General features: G+C 39.5%; 1 protein-coding gene across 1 annotated transcript in view; it reads left to right on the top strand.

The window, feature by feature from the left end:
* The window catches only part of GTDC1 (glycosyltransferase like domain containing 1), a 169,754-nt gene that overhangs the window by 139,077 nt on the left and 15,677 nt on the right, over window positions 1-15,000 (top strand). The window contains 1 exon segment of the mRNA XM_030952793.1: window positions 12,951-13,060. Within this exon segment, the coding sequence (XP_030808653.1) occupies window positions 12,951-13,060 (110 nt within the window).

The raw sequence follows: 15,000 nt of genomic DNA, 5'->3' as shown, positions 1-15,000 counted from the left end.
CAGCAGAGCTCCAGAAAGCTGGAGGGGGCTTTGGGTAAGAGCATGGAGTGACAGGATGAGGGGGAATGGCTTCACAGGGACAGAGGGCAGGGTTAGATGGGAGAAATTGTTCCCTGTGAGGGTGGTGAGGCCCTGGCACAGGTTGCCCAGAGAAGCTGTGCCTGCCCATCCCACAAAGTGTCCAAGGCCAGGTTGGATGGGTTGGATAGTGGATGGTGTCCCTGCTTATGGCGGGGAGGTTGGAACAAGATGGTTTTTAATGTCCCTTCCAACCCAAACCATTCCCTGATTCTCTGATATTTGGTGAAGGATAAGTGTATTAGGAAGTTGACAAGGACCAGTGTGGCATAATCCTTGTCTCTCCCCCAAAACTACCCAACCAGCATTTATACATCCATTATTCCCTCTCATTCACCCAAACTTTATGTTTTTACTTTTTCCCTGTGTGTTCTGTATCATCTAAGCAGTTAAAGATTTGATAAGAGAAAGTTGTCAGAAATCAATTCTTCTTCCCATAATTGCACGGGTGTGATAAAAGATCACAGAGGGAATCTGCAAGAATTTACACACACATGCAAACAAATAGCTGCTGTCAGTTCACATGGAAGATCAGATAAGGCCATTATCTCATGCCAAACCTACCAGTGTGCAACAAGATTGTGGGGAAGGACATGGGGCAGGAGATACGGGTGCAGAAGGAACAGTGGTGGAACTCATGATGAGCAAATTCAGAAGGAAAAAAAACCCCAAATCTAGATTGCAAAAACTATCTGAAGACTTCTGGTCTAAGGGAAACTGGTGTGTTCAGAGATAATTCTGTGCCCAGTTGTCTGATTTTTATGTACAGTATCATGAAGAAATGAGTGCATGGAGGACAGGCTGTGCTGTACCAACATGGGGCTGCCCAGCGTGAGGTCCTGGTCCTCTTCACTCAGGAGCAAGTGCTTGGAAAGGACTTGTCCCAGATGGGGACAAGAGGTGCTGTGCCTTCTGTGTTGGGCCAGCTCTTCATCAGTGAGCCAAGCACAAGTCCTTTGCAAGCTGCGAGGGAGAAGAGCCTGGAAAGGGATTTTTAATACTATTTTGTATTTATTTTATACATATATATTAAAAAAATATATGTACACACATATATATAATAGTAGATAATTAATATGTAACATATGATATATATATGTATATTAAAAACATGTATATTGAACAGTAACTTGTTCCTTTTGCAGAACAATACAAGATTTGTGTAGTCACTGTTAGAACTCTCAAGTGAAAGCTATTTCCTATAGAGACACTTGAGAATACAGTGACTCGTATTTTCCTCATGCTGTTGAATATTTTGGACCAGATCTTATCCCATCAAAATGCAGGTGTGGCAAGACAGCAAAACAGGAAAGAAATCCATCCAGAAATCAGGTTTGAGTACCCAGAGATGCCATTAGGCTCAACAGGCATCCTCAGCATTGTGAACAGCCTGCAGAGAACAAGTAGATATGGTGAATAAATAGGGCAGATTGAAGACAAAGGCTTAAAATACAAGTGTTTGTACAGTGTTAACTAGAAGGTACCAGATAGGATTAAAAGCCCACAGGCTATTAAAATAACAAATTCAAAATGGGAACTTTTTAGCAGTATCTAAGGGAAGCCATCCAGTACTCCCAAGGAAAACAGCACTCACAGGAGCAGTGACACTGATGACATGTGGTGGTTGAACCTCTGCCATGAACATTCATGTAGACATTCATGTAGAAGTTGATACCTTTTCCTCTTCCACATGTGAAAATAGTCTGATTTCACATTCATGCAAGCTGGGTTAAGTTTGGGAGCAGATACTACAGTCACAGGATGATTTAGGTTGGAAAAGACCTCTTGAGGATCATGGAGTCCAGCCTTTTGCCCAGCATCGCGTAGCCCACCACCAACCCATGTCCCCTGGTGCCAGATCCACATAGCTTTTAAATCCCTCCAGGGATGGTGACTCAAACAAATAAAAATACGAAAGTGAATTAAATAATTTGAGAAGCTCAGCCTTAAATGGAAACACAGCTTGGAAGTGCCCATTCTTTGCTTATTCATTCCATGATGCCTAATCTTGAAATGTCTTCCTGCAGCGAGGGAATTGAGGCACTGAACCCTTCCAGTGGAAGATGTGTTAATCCTTGATCACTGTTTTTAAGAGCTTGTAGAAAAGTCCAGCATGTGCTGAAGGTGTGAAATTCTGCTATAGTGGAAATCTCAGCATCAATTTCTCCCTCTTTCTTACAGCGTGTTTTCTCAAAGGACTAAAGGCAGCTTGTAGTCCAGAGGAGCAAACATCTCTGATTTTGATACTGGCAAAAAAAGATGCTCTGTGTTACCTTTGCATTCTTCAGCTGAGAAGCCAGATAGAATTTTGAGTGGTTTGTTGTGTTTATGGTACAGGTAGAACCTGAAGTAAGTGTTCCAAGAGCTTGTGACCATCTCTTAATTTCCTTCCTACCTGCTCTCTGATTGACATGTGGGTAACTAGAGACTCAGAAATACCATCTTGTGGTCACAAACTAAACAAAAAGACCTACAGTTTTGAAAATTTTAAGACGATCACTCCACGCTGAGATAGAATGGCAGGAATTAAGTGAGGGCTGTGATATTCACCTGTGAGGCTCTGAGACCACAAGAGGAAACAGCCTCGAGTTGTGCCAGGGAGGATTAGGAAGAACAATCCTCACCCAAAGGGCTGTCAAGCTCTGGCAGAGGCTGCCCAGGGCAGTGGTGGAATCCCCATCCCTGGAGGGATTTAAAAGCTGTGTGGGTGTGGCCCTTGGGGACATGGGTTAGTGATGGCTTTGACAGTGCTGGGGGAACAGTTGGACTCAATGGCTTTTGAGGGCTTTTCTGATCTAAATGATTCTGTGAATCTCTGACTTTTTAGCTTTCCAAAAAAACTGCATGTTTGCCCATCTTACAGAAAGACCCACAGAGGACAGTGAAGGTGTTTGGGTTTGAGTGGTGTTTTTTCTCCCTTGGTTTCAATTACCTGTGCTCCTGATTAATCATTGAAGCAACATTTGCTCTGTTGGCATCAGCAGTGTAGGAAAGGAGAGGGGAACTATCTCAGAAATACAAAGAGCTGAGATATTTTGTGATCTCTTCCCACTCAAATGTATCCTTCAAATCTCATTCCCCCAGTCGAGGGAAATAATTTCAGTTACCCTGGTCACAGTAGAAAGCAGCCCTCTTTTTGAATGCCTTTTTTCATTAATGTAGATATGTTTCTGAGATGAGAAACGATGTTTCTTCTAATTACGGTTACATGTAGTTAATTTCCTTTTTTTAAAAGCTCAGTGTGAAAGCCAGTTTCCTTTAAAAAGGGAGGGGGGAAGAAAAAAGTGATACAGCTGATGCTCCTGTTGCCTTAGCAACAGATTTATTTATTAGGGTCTGAAATGACATGAGTTAATATACCACATACCTGCTGATCGGCAAACTCTCCTATTTCAGCTCCAGTTGACAATTAAGTCCTGGACAGCTACAGCCAGGGGTTAATGTTACTCATTAGGAGAACTAGGTCATTACTGGGAAATCAAGGCACTTAAGGCAGCATGGATAAAATACAAAATTCAACATCTCAAGGAGTGAGGGTTTTTATGTTAATTAACCTTATTTTCCTTTCATTAAAAAAAAATCTTTCATATATGCATATGACAGTGGATCAATTAATTGGGAAAGGGAAAAAAAAAAGAAGTAAGCTGTAGTTTACTTTCCTCTCGTAGTTGTCTTCATTTCCTTTGGAAGGGTTTCATTATTTTATGGAAAATTCTTATGTCTATATGATGAGTAAAAAGGGTATTAAAATTAAGAAGGGAATCATCATGGAAATCAGCTTTACCACAAGGGAATGAGCAAATAAAAGCCTTGGAAATGAAAATAAATAAGCTTTGCTAATACCTCACCTAAGGAGCAGAATATAAGCCCATCAGAGCTTGGAGATATTTAGAGGTACTTCTTTGCTTCTTTATTAAGCAGTTACATAGTTATTTGACCTTCAGAAACCGAAACTTTAGAGAACTAATTCAAGTTGTTGGCAAATTTTCTATTTACAGGAAGCTGATCAGTGGCGTAGCCAACAGTAACTACTGTAGTTAGTAATTGGCTTCTGATTTCCAGGAAAATTAAATATATTCTCTGAAAGTTTTATTAAGATATCTGAGTGGGAGCTTTAACTTGATAAGTCATAAGTGATTTAATAAAGCTCTCCTGAAAGCCTTTATTTACTAACTTTTAGCAGGCTTCATTTTGATACTGGAGAACTTAATAGGCTAAAAAGAATGGTATTAAAATGAAACTTATTTTTTTACTCACTGCTTCCCCAAATACGCTTGGTTCTTTCACTTCTGCTAAGCACTCTATTTTCTTTTCTGTATTTAAGTTCTGTGGGCCAGTTCTGCTCCTTATTTTGCTTAGACCAATTTTCACACAGAGAAACTTTCCTTCAAGTCCAGGTTGGATTTGGTTTGGAGCAACATTGCCTTGTGGAAAGTGTCCCTGCCATGGCAGGACAAGATGAGCTTTAAAGTCCCTTCCCACCCAAACCATTCCATGATTCTGTGATGCTGTGATTCCCTCTGTGCTATCCAGATGCTCACAAAGCAGCCACTTCAGTGCCATCCTCCAGAGCCTGTTACAATAAATGCTTTAGCCACAGTTGAAAAACTGATTTTGAGTTAATGTGAGACCACAACTGCATCACCTGGACAGCTGAAGAATATTTAGGCTTGGAACAGATGCATCACAGATTGCCCTAACAGCTCCAGTAAGCTTGGCTCTCTCCCTTTTCCCAGGATGGGAAATTCATTTTATGGTGGTTTTTTTTTCCTCCTGTATAATTGTGAAACCCAAGTCTTTGAGCAGAAGCACAGGTGGGATTGAGGAGTTCTCTCAAGGCTTTTCACCTATCCCTCTCAAGGCAATCGTTTTCTACTCCATTCACCCAATCTTTTGGGTGAATAGTGTAGAAATCAAAAGTTTTGGTCTTGTGAACCTGATCCTCCTGTCTTTGCCAGGCTCAGCTTCCTGGGCATCTCCTCACACGTAGTCTTGTGCAGCAAATTTGCATCTCACTCTTTCCTAGTTCCTCAGCCTCTCTCTGTCTCCATCCCTGTCTCTGCAAGGAACCTTCTACAACATATCCAAGATACAGTTTGTGGTTTTACTAGGTAATGTTGTGGTTTTGCTTTTTTTCCATCTTGTTCTTCATATGTTCTGGAAAACTTTGGGCAGGATTTTTCTAGAAGATAGAAGATAGTCCAAGATAAGTCTCAGTTTTGGGAAACATCATAGGCAAGGACAGAAGAGGTTTTGCAATCCAAAGTCCCCAGCAAGCGTAGCAGATGGTGCCACCAGCCCCCTTTGTAAGTGACAGCACCCCAGACCAAAGTATGGGAATAACCTTCAAGAGACAAAAATCAAATATTTCATAACCAAGTGATCTAATATTCCTCCCTATTTTCACCAGTAATAGGAGGGTTGTTTCTTGCATCAAAGCTGTTTTTAATTAGTTTCCTCTCCTTGCTGCGCTACAACTATCCAAGTCTCTTCTCTTCACCTTCTTCTCTGCCATGCTCTCCTTTTTTCCATATTTTCATGCTTTTTCCTCCTCCCTGTGTCCTCTAATTGCTGCTTTTTCTCAGCTGTGTTTGTGCAAACCTGACTCAATGCGCTGGGTTGATTCCTCATTCTGAAAGCAGTGAGATTTGGAGTTACTTTAATCTTGTTGAATAATGAGTTTCAAGCCTTGGTGCCAAGAAAGTTCCTGGTTGGAAGCTTCTTCCTTGGAGATCCCAAAAGGATGAGTTATCTCAGGTACCTGAGCTAATTCCTCTCAGGATATTACTCAGTGAAGAGCAGGATGTACTTTTTGACCCAAGCAGGGCATCTGGTGGAGATTTAAGTAGTTGTAGCTTGGTTGTGTGAATCCATGATGGAAATCAGAGGCCACAGGGTCTTGTATGGTGGGGTCATCATTCCCAGGAAAATCTGTAGTAATGTAGTTTTTATGTAGTACTTTATATAAAAATTTATATTTATGTATGTTTTCTGTTCTTTCAAGGAACTACTTTAGTAGGCTTTTATGCACTTACTACCATATTCATAACCATCTTATGATTGCTATGACATTACTTTTTTACCTTATTTTATAGTTGAATTGCAGTAGGGTATGTTGTGTATGGTTATCAGGGCTGTAAGGGTCACTCAGATATTTTATGACCTCCAAACAACAGGAAAACCTTTTGTTATGTTACCTTTGGAACACTAAGGGAAGTTAATTTTATTTGATTTTTTAAAATAAACTCTTTGGGGTAGTCCATAGCACTTACAAGGTTTTGTTGCAAATGGAAATAAAGTGTTCTGGTTTTTTTTTTTTTTTTAATCTGAATCCTCTGCTTGGAATCTGAATCCTTGGCCAGACTGGCCAAGCTGGAGTAACAGAAATGAAAGGCACTGGAATGAAAGTGCATTGATTTTTACACCAAGGTAACTGAGACCAAATGATGGTCTTTGTCTTCAAAGCTTAATCTCCCTTTAGGAAATAAGCAGGAGGCTCCATGACTGATGCTGATCCTGAGATTTCTTTGGTTAGGCGATGTGCAATATTTTATTTTGAGTTTTTTCTTCGTGAGTTGTGAGGGGAGAAGAAGAATCTAAACAATAAACTCCCAAGGTTCTTTCTTGTTTCTTTTTTTTATGAATCTCTTGTAGATAACAGGAGATAGGAGAAAATGCTTTTCCAGCGTAAAGCAAAATGCCACCCATTTTTCTCAGGCCAGCAATTTGAACAAATCAGAGGGTAAAATACACACTTCTCGCTGTAAATACGTCATGGGCTCTAATAGAAAATAAAACACTGTATTTGCCAGTGCTGTTTGGCTGCTTTTTGCCTCTCCAATGCCATTTTTTAATTCCTTGGCTTGCAGAGGTGTTCTGAAAGCACAGGCGAGGATCAGGACCTTTTTTTGCTTGTAGGACCTACAAATTGCCAGCTGAAATTTATTCTGTAGGGTCCTTTTACATGCAGAAATATTTTCTTCTACTTGACTCCATTTTCTGTGAAGTGAGGGGGTATTAAATATTGTGGTAACTTTTGATGCTGATGATGCCAGACAATGTTTAGAGGCACAATTACAGCAAAGACATTTTGTAGAGCAGATCAGCTGAAAAAGAAAACTCACTGGACTTAACTACATATTTGCAGTCTACCTCAACCTCATCTTGGAAATGTAAAAAGATGGAAAAATACTGTGATAAATTGAATAAATGGAAAGCAATTAACTTTTCCTTCATGTTTGCATTTTCATAGTTATTTCTTTTTTCCCTGTTTCTTTTCTAATTGTGCTTTCCTGGCAGTAACATTTCCTTTTTTTGCATTTATCATGAGCATTGTTACCAGAATTTGGTATTAGAATTTTAATTTTTTTTGGTCTCCTTTTTTTCCTCTCTTAATCTTAACATAGAAAATGTATATTAAATCATTTGATTTAGGAAAGTCTTCTGTCCTCTGTGAAAATAATTACTGGAATGTATTACATTTCATGTATCGAATAAGCTTGTAACATGAGTCCTCTTCTTTAAGAAGAATATTATTCTACTAAAGTATTTACTGACTGTGATTCTCACCATATTTCTGTAGATGAAAGCTCCTCTAAGAGCATATCTTGCAGATGGGGAAACCTGGACGGAGCTGTCTTGTGGGAAAACAGTGTCAGGAAAAGACCAGAATTCTGCAATTCTCTCTTTTGAAGGCCAGGTTTATCTTTTATGGCCACATTTCTACTTTCTAACATTATTTGATTATAATAAACCTGTATTCAAATTTTTCTGAGCTCAAGATTTAATGTGAAGTATGAAAGTGTAATACAATGCATAGTATAATGGAGGGAAAAAATCTCTGATATTGTTCTTTAGATTCAGTTTGGATGAAGTGGAGCCTTGGTTTTAATTCTGTAGGGTGTGTGTAGGTCTTCTATTTACCCTATATTTATTCTTTTCCTCCCTGTGTTTGGATATGCCATACTTTCTTAGTTTTCACCAGGAATGTTGTTTTTTTTCTCTTCTTGTGTTTTTCTTACTCTTTGAATTGCTTTGCCCAGTACCTCTGCCTTCTTTGATGCTCATTACTTCACTTCCCCCCCCAAAAAAAAAGGATCAGCGTCATCCACATCAAGGTCTGTGTCTTGGAAATCTCATTGCCTTTATTTTTAATTATTGATTCTGTGCTCATGGACTTGCCCAGCCCCTTACACATTCCCTGTGCTCTGCTCCATCCATGCTGGCTGATGTCCCCTGTCCCCTTTTCTCCCGGGATGTCTCTTGGCTCACCAGTCCTAGATCTCCATGATTGCTGTCCAGCTTCATCAATAATGAATGATTTTTCACTGGCCTATTTTATCAGCTATTTTCTAGCATTCATTGTAGGCAGGGAGAAATCCATCTTTTACCTCTTGCTAGAAGTCCTAACAAATTTAAAAAAAATACAAAATTAAAGTCTTGCTTCAACTTCTGAGGATTTTGTTCCATTTCTCACCTTTGCCCATCTAACGTCAAAGTGATTTTGGGGAATGGGGAGGCAGAAGGAGCTGCAGCCACTGTGAACTCCTTGGATTTAAGGCACTGTACAAAGTGAAATACAAATTGTGCCTGCACAATTTGGGATTCTCTCCCTCTGAAAATCTCCCATGCTAAATGCCCCAAGATTAAGATCAACCTTTTTGATATTGCTTTTGTGATCCTTTCAGAATGTTTAGCACCTTAATGGTGGGACTCCACTGTCTTCAAAGTCCTTTCCAGCCCAAATGATTCTGTCATTCACAGAGATGTCACCACAGGGCTGTGGCTTTCACAAGCATTACATGGCATTTATGGAATATTTTCTCAAATATTAAGACTTTTCCCCCTGGTTTTGCACTTTTTAAAAAACTGATACATGCATTAACTGCAGCTTTTAATATATGTTTTTAATAGACTGCATTTCTTTCCCCCCTTTGAGCAAGTCCTTCTGCTTTTCCGCAACTCTTCCATTTCCTAATTGCATTGCTAGTTGTGCCTTCCTCCAAATCCTAAATAACTGTGATTATCACCATGTAGGATAAGTTTACATAGACTTAAAAAATTAAACTAAAGTCAGAGAAGACCATATGGGTTTCTTACTGAATTTCACCCAAATTCAAGAGATGAATATTCATTGAATAATGTAAAGGGCCAAGTTCTGCTATTTCTTTTTTTTTTTTTTCTGGTTTTTAATAATGTGTTTCACATCACTGGTTAGGGATGTGGGTGACAATAAATCCAGTTTAGGTGGTCTCCATGTAGTCTCCTTCCAGTCCCAGCAATAGGTAAGGCTCAAGGGCTCAGGCTGAATTCCCAAAATCCCTGAAGAGCAGAAGGGTGTTTTGGAGAATGTTGCCTTTGATTGTACGAGGAGCATCATCATAGTGCTATAAAGTTGCTTTTTACAATTACTTTAGGCTGAAAAGTGGGATGTCAAGTCATCAATTAATCCTGACAGCATCCTTCTGTGGTGAAAAAATAATATTGTCACACCCATTTTATGGCAGAAAATCTAAGCCAGAGGCAATAATGGAGGCTCAGTCGTGGTGGTGCTGCTCCCACCCCACTCCCATTCCCTGCTCAAGGACACTTCTCAAAGTTTTATATCAGATTACAAAGGGGAGTCACTAAATCAGGATGAACCCTGGGCCACATCCCCCAATCCAGATCACTAAACCTCAGCCAGTTCCTAAGAGAGATTTCAGATGTCTCTCTTAAATTTTGAGTTAGAGTCGATAATAAAAACTCCTGGGTAACAATGAGAGGTGTGGGGTAGTTGAATATGGAGATTGAATGTCTCCAAGCCAGGGCTCTCAAATTTGAGCACAGGTGTGGTGTCTGTGCCTGTTTTGTGACATTACAGCTGTAGTTTGGTTATTCTAAGGTTTTTATGTTCTTAGGATGAAATTTAGAGCATCTTCATATCATGCCTAGTTCTTATTTTTCCTTTACCAGATGCATATCAAATCAAGTGAAAATACAAAGGCATTTCAAATACCTCAACTAAACAACAAAGCCAGACCCTGGAGTCACATTATATTGATTTTTCCCCAAACATAATATCTTAAAAGAAAAGTTTGCATTTTAATATCAGGCTTTTATACTGTTTTGCAGTTCTTCTTCAGGAAATGGAGTACATATAATTAATACTGTTTAATAAAGCTCAAAAATGCAACAGATGCAGCCAAAAGTGCACATCATTTTGAGCAGATCTTTACAGAACAGACATTCCATATTGTGTTCATCTTTTTCCACGATCACTGCTATGGCAATCTGGTGTGTTTAGCAGTTGTTGCTGAGTAAGGCAGACTGGATTGTATATGATTTTTTCCATGTCAGCCAAGAAACAGAGCTCTCTCCTTTTTGATGCAGCGAAGAGGTGGTCTTGTACTATTTATTTGTTTCTACCAGGAGCAGCTAATACCTTCAGTATTCTGCAAGAATAATAATAATACACTGCAGTCTGTAGGTGCACGGGCCAGGAGGTTTCTGGAGCTCTGTAATGAAAATAAAATGCTTGTGGTGTGGAGAAGTCACGGGATAGAGTCGCTTAAGATGAACTCCCAGAAAGAAAAGCTACAAGATTCACAAAATGTGTCATTAAAATCTGGGAGTGTCACCTAAAAGGGAAACATTTTGGGGGGATGGAAGGAGAATCACCTACAGCAGAAAACCCGCAAGAGAGGCTCCAGTGCAGAGGAAACGTTTCCCCTTTCAGCATTCCTTCTGGGTGCCAAATTTTCCTTCTGTTCTTCTCCACCTATTAAACAAAGCTGCAACTTCCAATTCCTATCAGTTTTCCTAAATATGTGCAGCTTATGTGGCTTCGCCGAGCTGTAAGGCTCCGCGTTCTCCTGCCAGCTCCTTGACAATGTGGCTCCAACAGCATCCTCCACTTTTGGCTGCCTCTGGGACCCCTGGTCTCTTCTGGAAAGCGAGAGGGAAAGCATATCCTTTGCTGGAAGGACTTTTTGTGACTGCAAAGCTGATAGCGGGGCTGTGAAGAGCTTGGAAGGATCCCTGTCAGCGTCGTGGCTGTCGAGTCTGTCGGCTCCGCGCGCGGGGACATGCCGGTCCGCCGGCACGAGCTGAGCCAGGCTGGGCTCGTGGCATTGCTCACTGAGCACACACAAAGCCTGTCCAGGGGAAACTGAGGCTCAGGGGAAATTCTGTTACGAATTACACCAACTCCCAGCACCGCAGAAGTTCTCCTTGCAAGCATTCGTAACGGGGATGTTCTCTTCCAGCCAAATCCGAATCCGTGCGATCCCGTGTTGGCTCTTGGAGCTGGGCATTTGGAGGGAGCTCAATACTGGCAAAAGTTTCTGCACAGAAGTTACCTACCAGAAACAGGTGGCTCTTCTAAGCATGAGGATGCAGCAAACTAATAGTCAAAGATCTGGGATCTTTGCAACTGGGAGAAATCCACCCTGCAAACCAGTGCTTCCGTCCACTTGGGTTGCTGGAATTGCTGTGGAAACTCCTGGTTCACAGATGTGAAACAAATTACAAGGCTTATGCAGTTGCATTCCTCCTTATTATTGGGAACAAAACAAATTGGGGGGATGGAGGACTTCTTAAAGTGATTATTGTCTGGCTTTATTTTAAGAAAATGTGTCTAATTCTAAAAAGTCCACAATTCCTGGAGGTTTCTCAGCCTAGGGAAGTCGCATTAATTATAAGATTAATTTATTTTAATTCCCTAAACCAAAAATATTGACTGAATGAGAAATTAACACGTGTAGAGCTGCAGATGTCATTTGGCTTCAGATTTCCTGAATGATATAATTATTAATCTTTCATATACTAGTGTGAGAGACCTACAGATTCCATTCTACAAAATTACTCTGTGAAGAAAGACACTAGGACGGCTGAGATATAGATTTTTCCCTTAATACAGGAAGGAAAACGGTGGAATTTTCTAAATAGTAAATAAAACCAAAATATTTTAAAGGCATATGGTGCACATCTGTTGAAATACAATAATTTAAAGCAGAGTAATTAAATGCAAGATATAATATTCACCTTAGAATGAGGAAATTATCTCATTCCATTTTTAATATAACTTAAGGAATTTGGGAATTTTAAAACATTTGTGATACCTTTTGAACCTTTCATTCTGTGCAAGTAGAGAATATAGATTGGAAAATTGGGGGGTTAATTTATTTTTAGATAACTTGCATTTCATGTCCTTCAGTGTCAGACCCATACAAACCTTTAATATTATCTTCAACTGAAATTATAAATAAGTACAAGTTTCTTATATTCTGTTTTAATTTCCAGTTAACTCCTTAAAAATCTAAAGGTAGAAAATGTCTCGTGGTAGTTCATTCCTTTCTTTACCTAAAGCACTTGGATCAAAATGGATCAAAAGCTTTTAATGAGTATAGCATGAATTCCTAAAATTCCAGCTTGAGAAATCCTGTAGGTTTAGGAGAAGGTTTTGTTTAACGTGTGTCTCCTGAAAAAAAGGAAAAAAAGAATTGCAATGAAAGTCGTATACATATTTTTTGAACAGGGAAAAAATAATCTCAAACTCATTTTTTGTTTCCTACCCATTTTTTAAACCGATTTTGTCTTCAGGTTGGTGCTCAATCCTTTTCACTTTCAAAGCTGATAATTTGAAGAGTAAATGCATTGTATGAGGACAGGGAACAGGTAGAGAAGAATCTGATAGACCTAAGTTTTGAGCCCAAGTGCTCCATTGAGGAAAATGTTCAGCTGTGCAGGAGAAGCAAAGAGGGAAATAATTTGAATAAATTTTGTCCCCAAAAGTACAATTTTAGAGGAATGGTGTTCTGATAAATAAAAAACCTCCCATACTTTCACAACTAAATGTAGACAATGCTGAAATAAATTCTGTTTGTTTTAAGGGAACATGACAAAGATCCTGAAACTTTCTTTGAAGTCCTGATGAAGCTGAAAGAGCAAGATCTGCCTTTCCACGTGTCCGTACTCGGAGAGACTTTCAGTGAAATTCCAGGTACCTTTCCTTTTTTCCTTACTTTAAAGTTGCCATAAAGTAGATACTTACAGAAGTAGTTTTCATTTTTGTATGTTTTATCTTAAAGAATGTGCTTAAAATTTTCCTAGTTGTGCAACTAAATAATATTGATACATTGTAAAATTAAAATTATTAAAGACAGTAAGCACTTTTTTATTTAACTTGGCAGGGCAAGACCTTATTTATGACTTGTGGTTCAATAACACTTCTGTATTTATTTAAACAGAGAGATAGGTGTGGATGATTGGATGGTTCAGATAGGAAGCAAAATCTTTCAGGTCAGGGTCACTCATATGAAATCCAGACTGAGATTTTAGCAGGTGAAAACACTTAGTTCCCTCTCAAATGTGAGGTTAAGGACTGCTGTGGAGAGCTTCTGGTTTGTGTCTGGCATGAAAGTGATCATTCATCTTTAGTATTTTTATACCACTCTTTTGGACACTCCTTCTGTTTCTTCACTTCCGCAGAACCACAACTCAATGAACAGTTTCACCTGTCTGGAAAATAAATAGATTTTATTCAGGCACGCAGTTTTGTGCCTGAGATATTATAGCAATAAAGAGAATAGTCAAATCCTGTACTGGGTGCACTTGTAATAAATTAAACCTTTTAAAAATGTACAGTAATGACAAGCGAGTGTCAAAATATCCAATGTTTTAGCTTGTATGTGTTTTCCAAAGTGTAGACTTGCATCCCTCAGCCTCATCAGTCTGTAAAAATAGACTGGGGATTAGTTTATTTGTCAGTTCTGTCATATCTGTTGCCTGCTGGACTGGTGATATTTCAATTGGTTTGGTTTTGATTTTGCCGTTTTTAAGACACCAAGAAGTTGCTCTGATCCAAATAACTTTTGGGTCCCCAACTGAGACACAGCTGTGTTGGAAAAAGAGGCAATAATTCAGTAGCAGGAAATTCTTCGTGTTTTCTGTCCACTTCCTTTTCAGACAGTTTTCTGAAAGCCTGTTCTTCCAGGCAAGCCTTATCACAGATCCCAAGGCAACGTTGCTTTCCAGACTGAGCACACCAGATTTCTTAGAAGGAGAAATTTCTAAGGAATATGTGACAGATAGGAATATACGATGGTGCGCTGCGGGAACAGATTCTATTGACACTCATTTTGGATGTTGTTACATATCTCATTTGTGGCTTCAGTACTTATGAATAATGTAGATCATCCTAAATTTATGCCAGTATATCAAATCTATATGCCGCACCTCTTGTCTTGTCAATTCATTCATCCTCGTGTATAAATAGAGTCTATAGAAGGGGCAGTGTGGTGAAATGTGTCTCATCTCCATGGATCTGATAGGGCCATGCTCATACAAATGACATATGCAGGTCATTGCTAACAAGCACCAATAAAACCTGTTGCACATACTTTAGTGAAAATCTAGTTAAGAGGGTTTTTGCAAGTTCTTTTTGTTTTTTTTTTTAAATAAATTGTTGGCACTGCATTTCCGCTCCCTCCAATTACGGGACCAAATTCCCTCATTATTATAAATGTCATGTTTACAGTCGTTGGTGACAGAAAAAGTGGATTACATGTTTCATAATTCGGCAACCATTCATGTAGTTGAAACACCCATTTTTCAGTAGCTTGCTGCTTTGAAGCACACAGCAAATATCTAGCAGGAAGTTAGGAAATCTCTGCTTTTCAGTGCTGCTAAGGCTTGGCTTTAGACTCTAAAGGAGTGAAGAGGTACACCTTAAGGATTTAGACAAATGTGCTTTGTGGGGGCAGATTTTCCCCAGGGGAAGAGAGTGAAGAGCTCCATCACTGGCTCTTGTTTGGGATTTGTCAGCAGTGAGGAGGGAAGGCTGGCAGTGTCCCAGTGGTAACCAGAAGTTGCTCCTTATGAGTGGAGTTGTTGTGTCTATCTCATCTTTGATCATCACTCACATCATGTGAGCACCATTTC

This window comes from Camarhynchus parvulus, chromosome 7 (genome assembly GCF_901933205.1).
Source record: "Camarhynchus parvulus chromosome 7, STF_HiC, whole genome shotgun sequence".
NCBI classification, from domain to species: domain Eukaryota; kingdom Metazoa; phylum Chordata; class Aves; order Passeriformes; family Thraupidae; genus Camarhynchus; species Camarhynchus parvulus.
The sequence above is the reverse complement of the archived record's forward strand: the minus strand, read 5'-3'. Positions and strand labels throughout refer to the sequence as shown.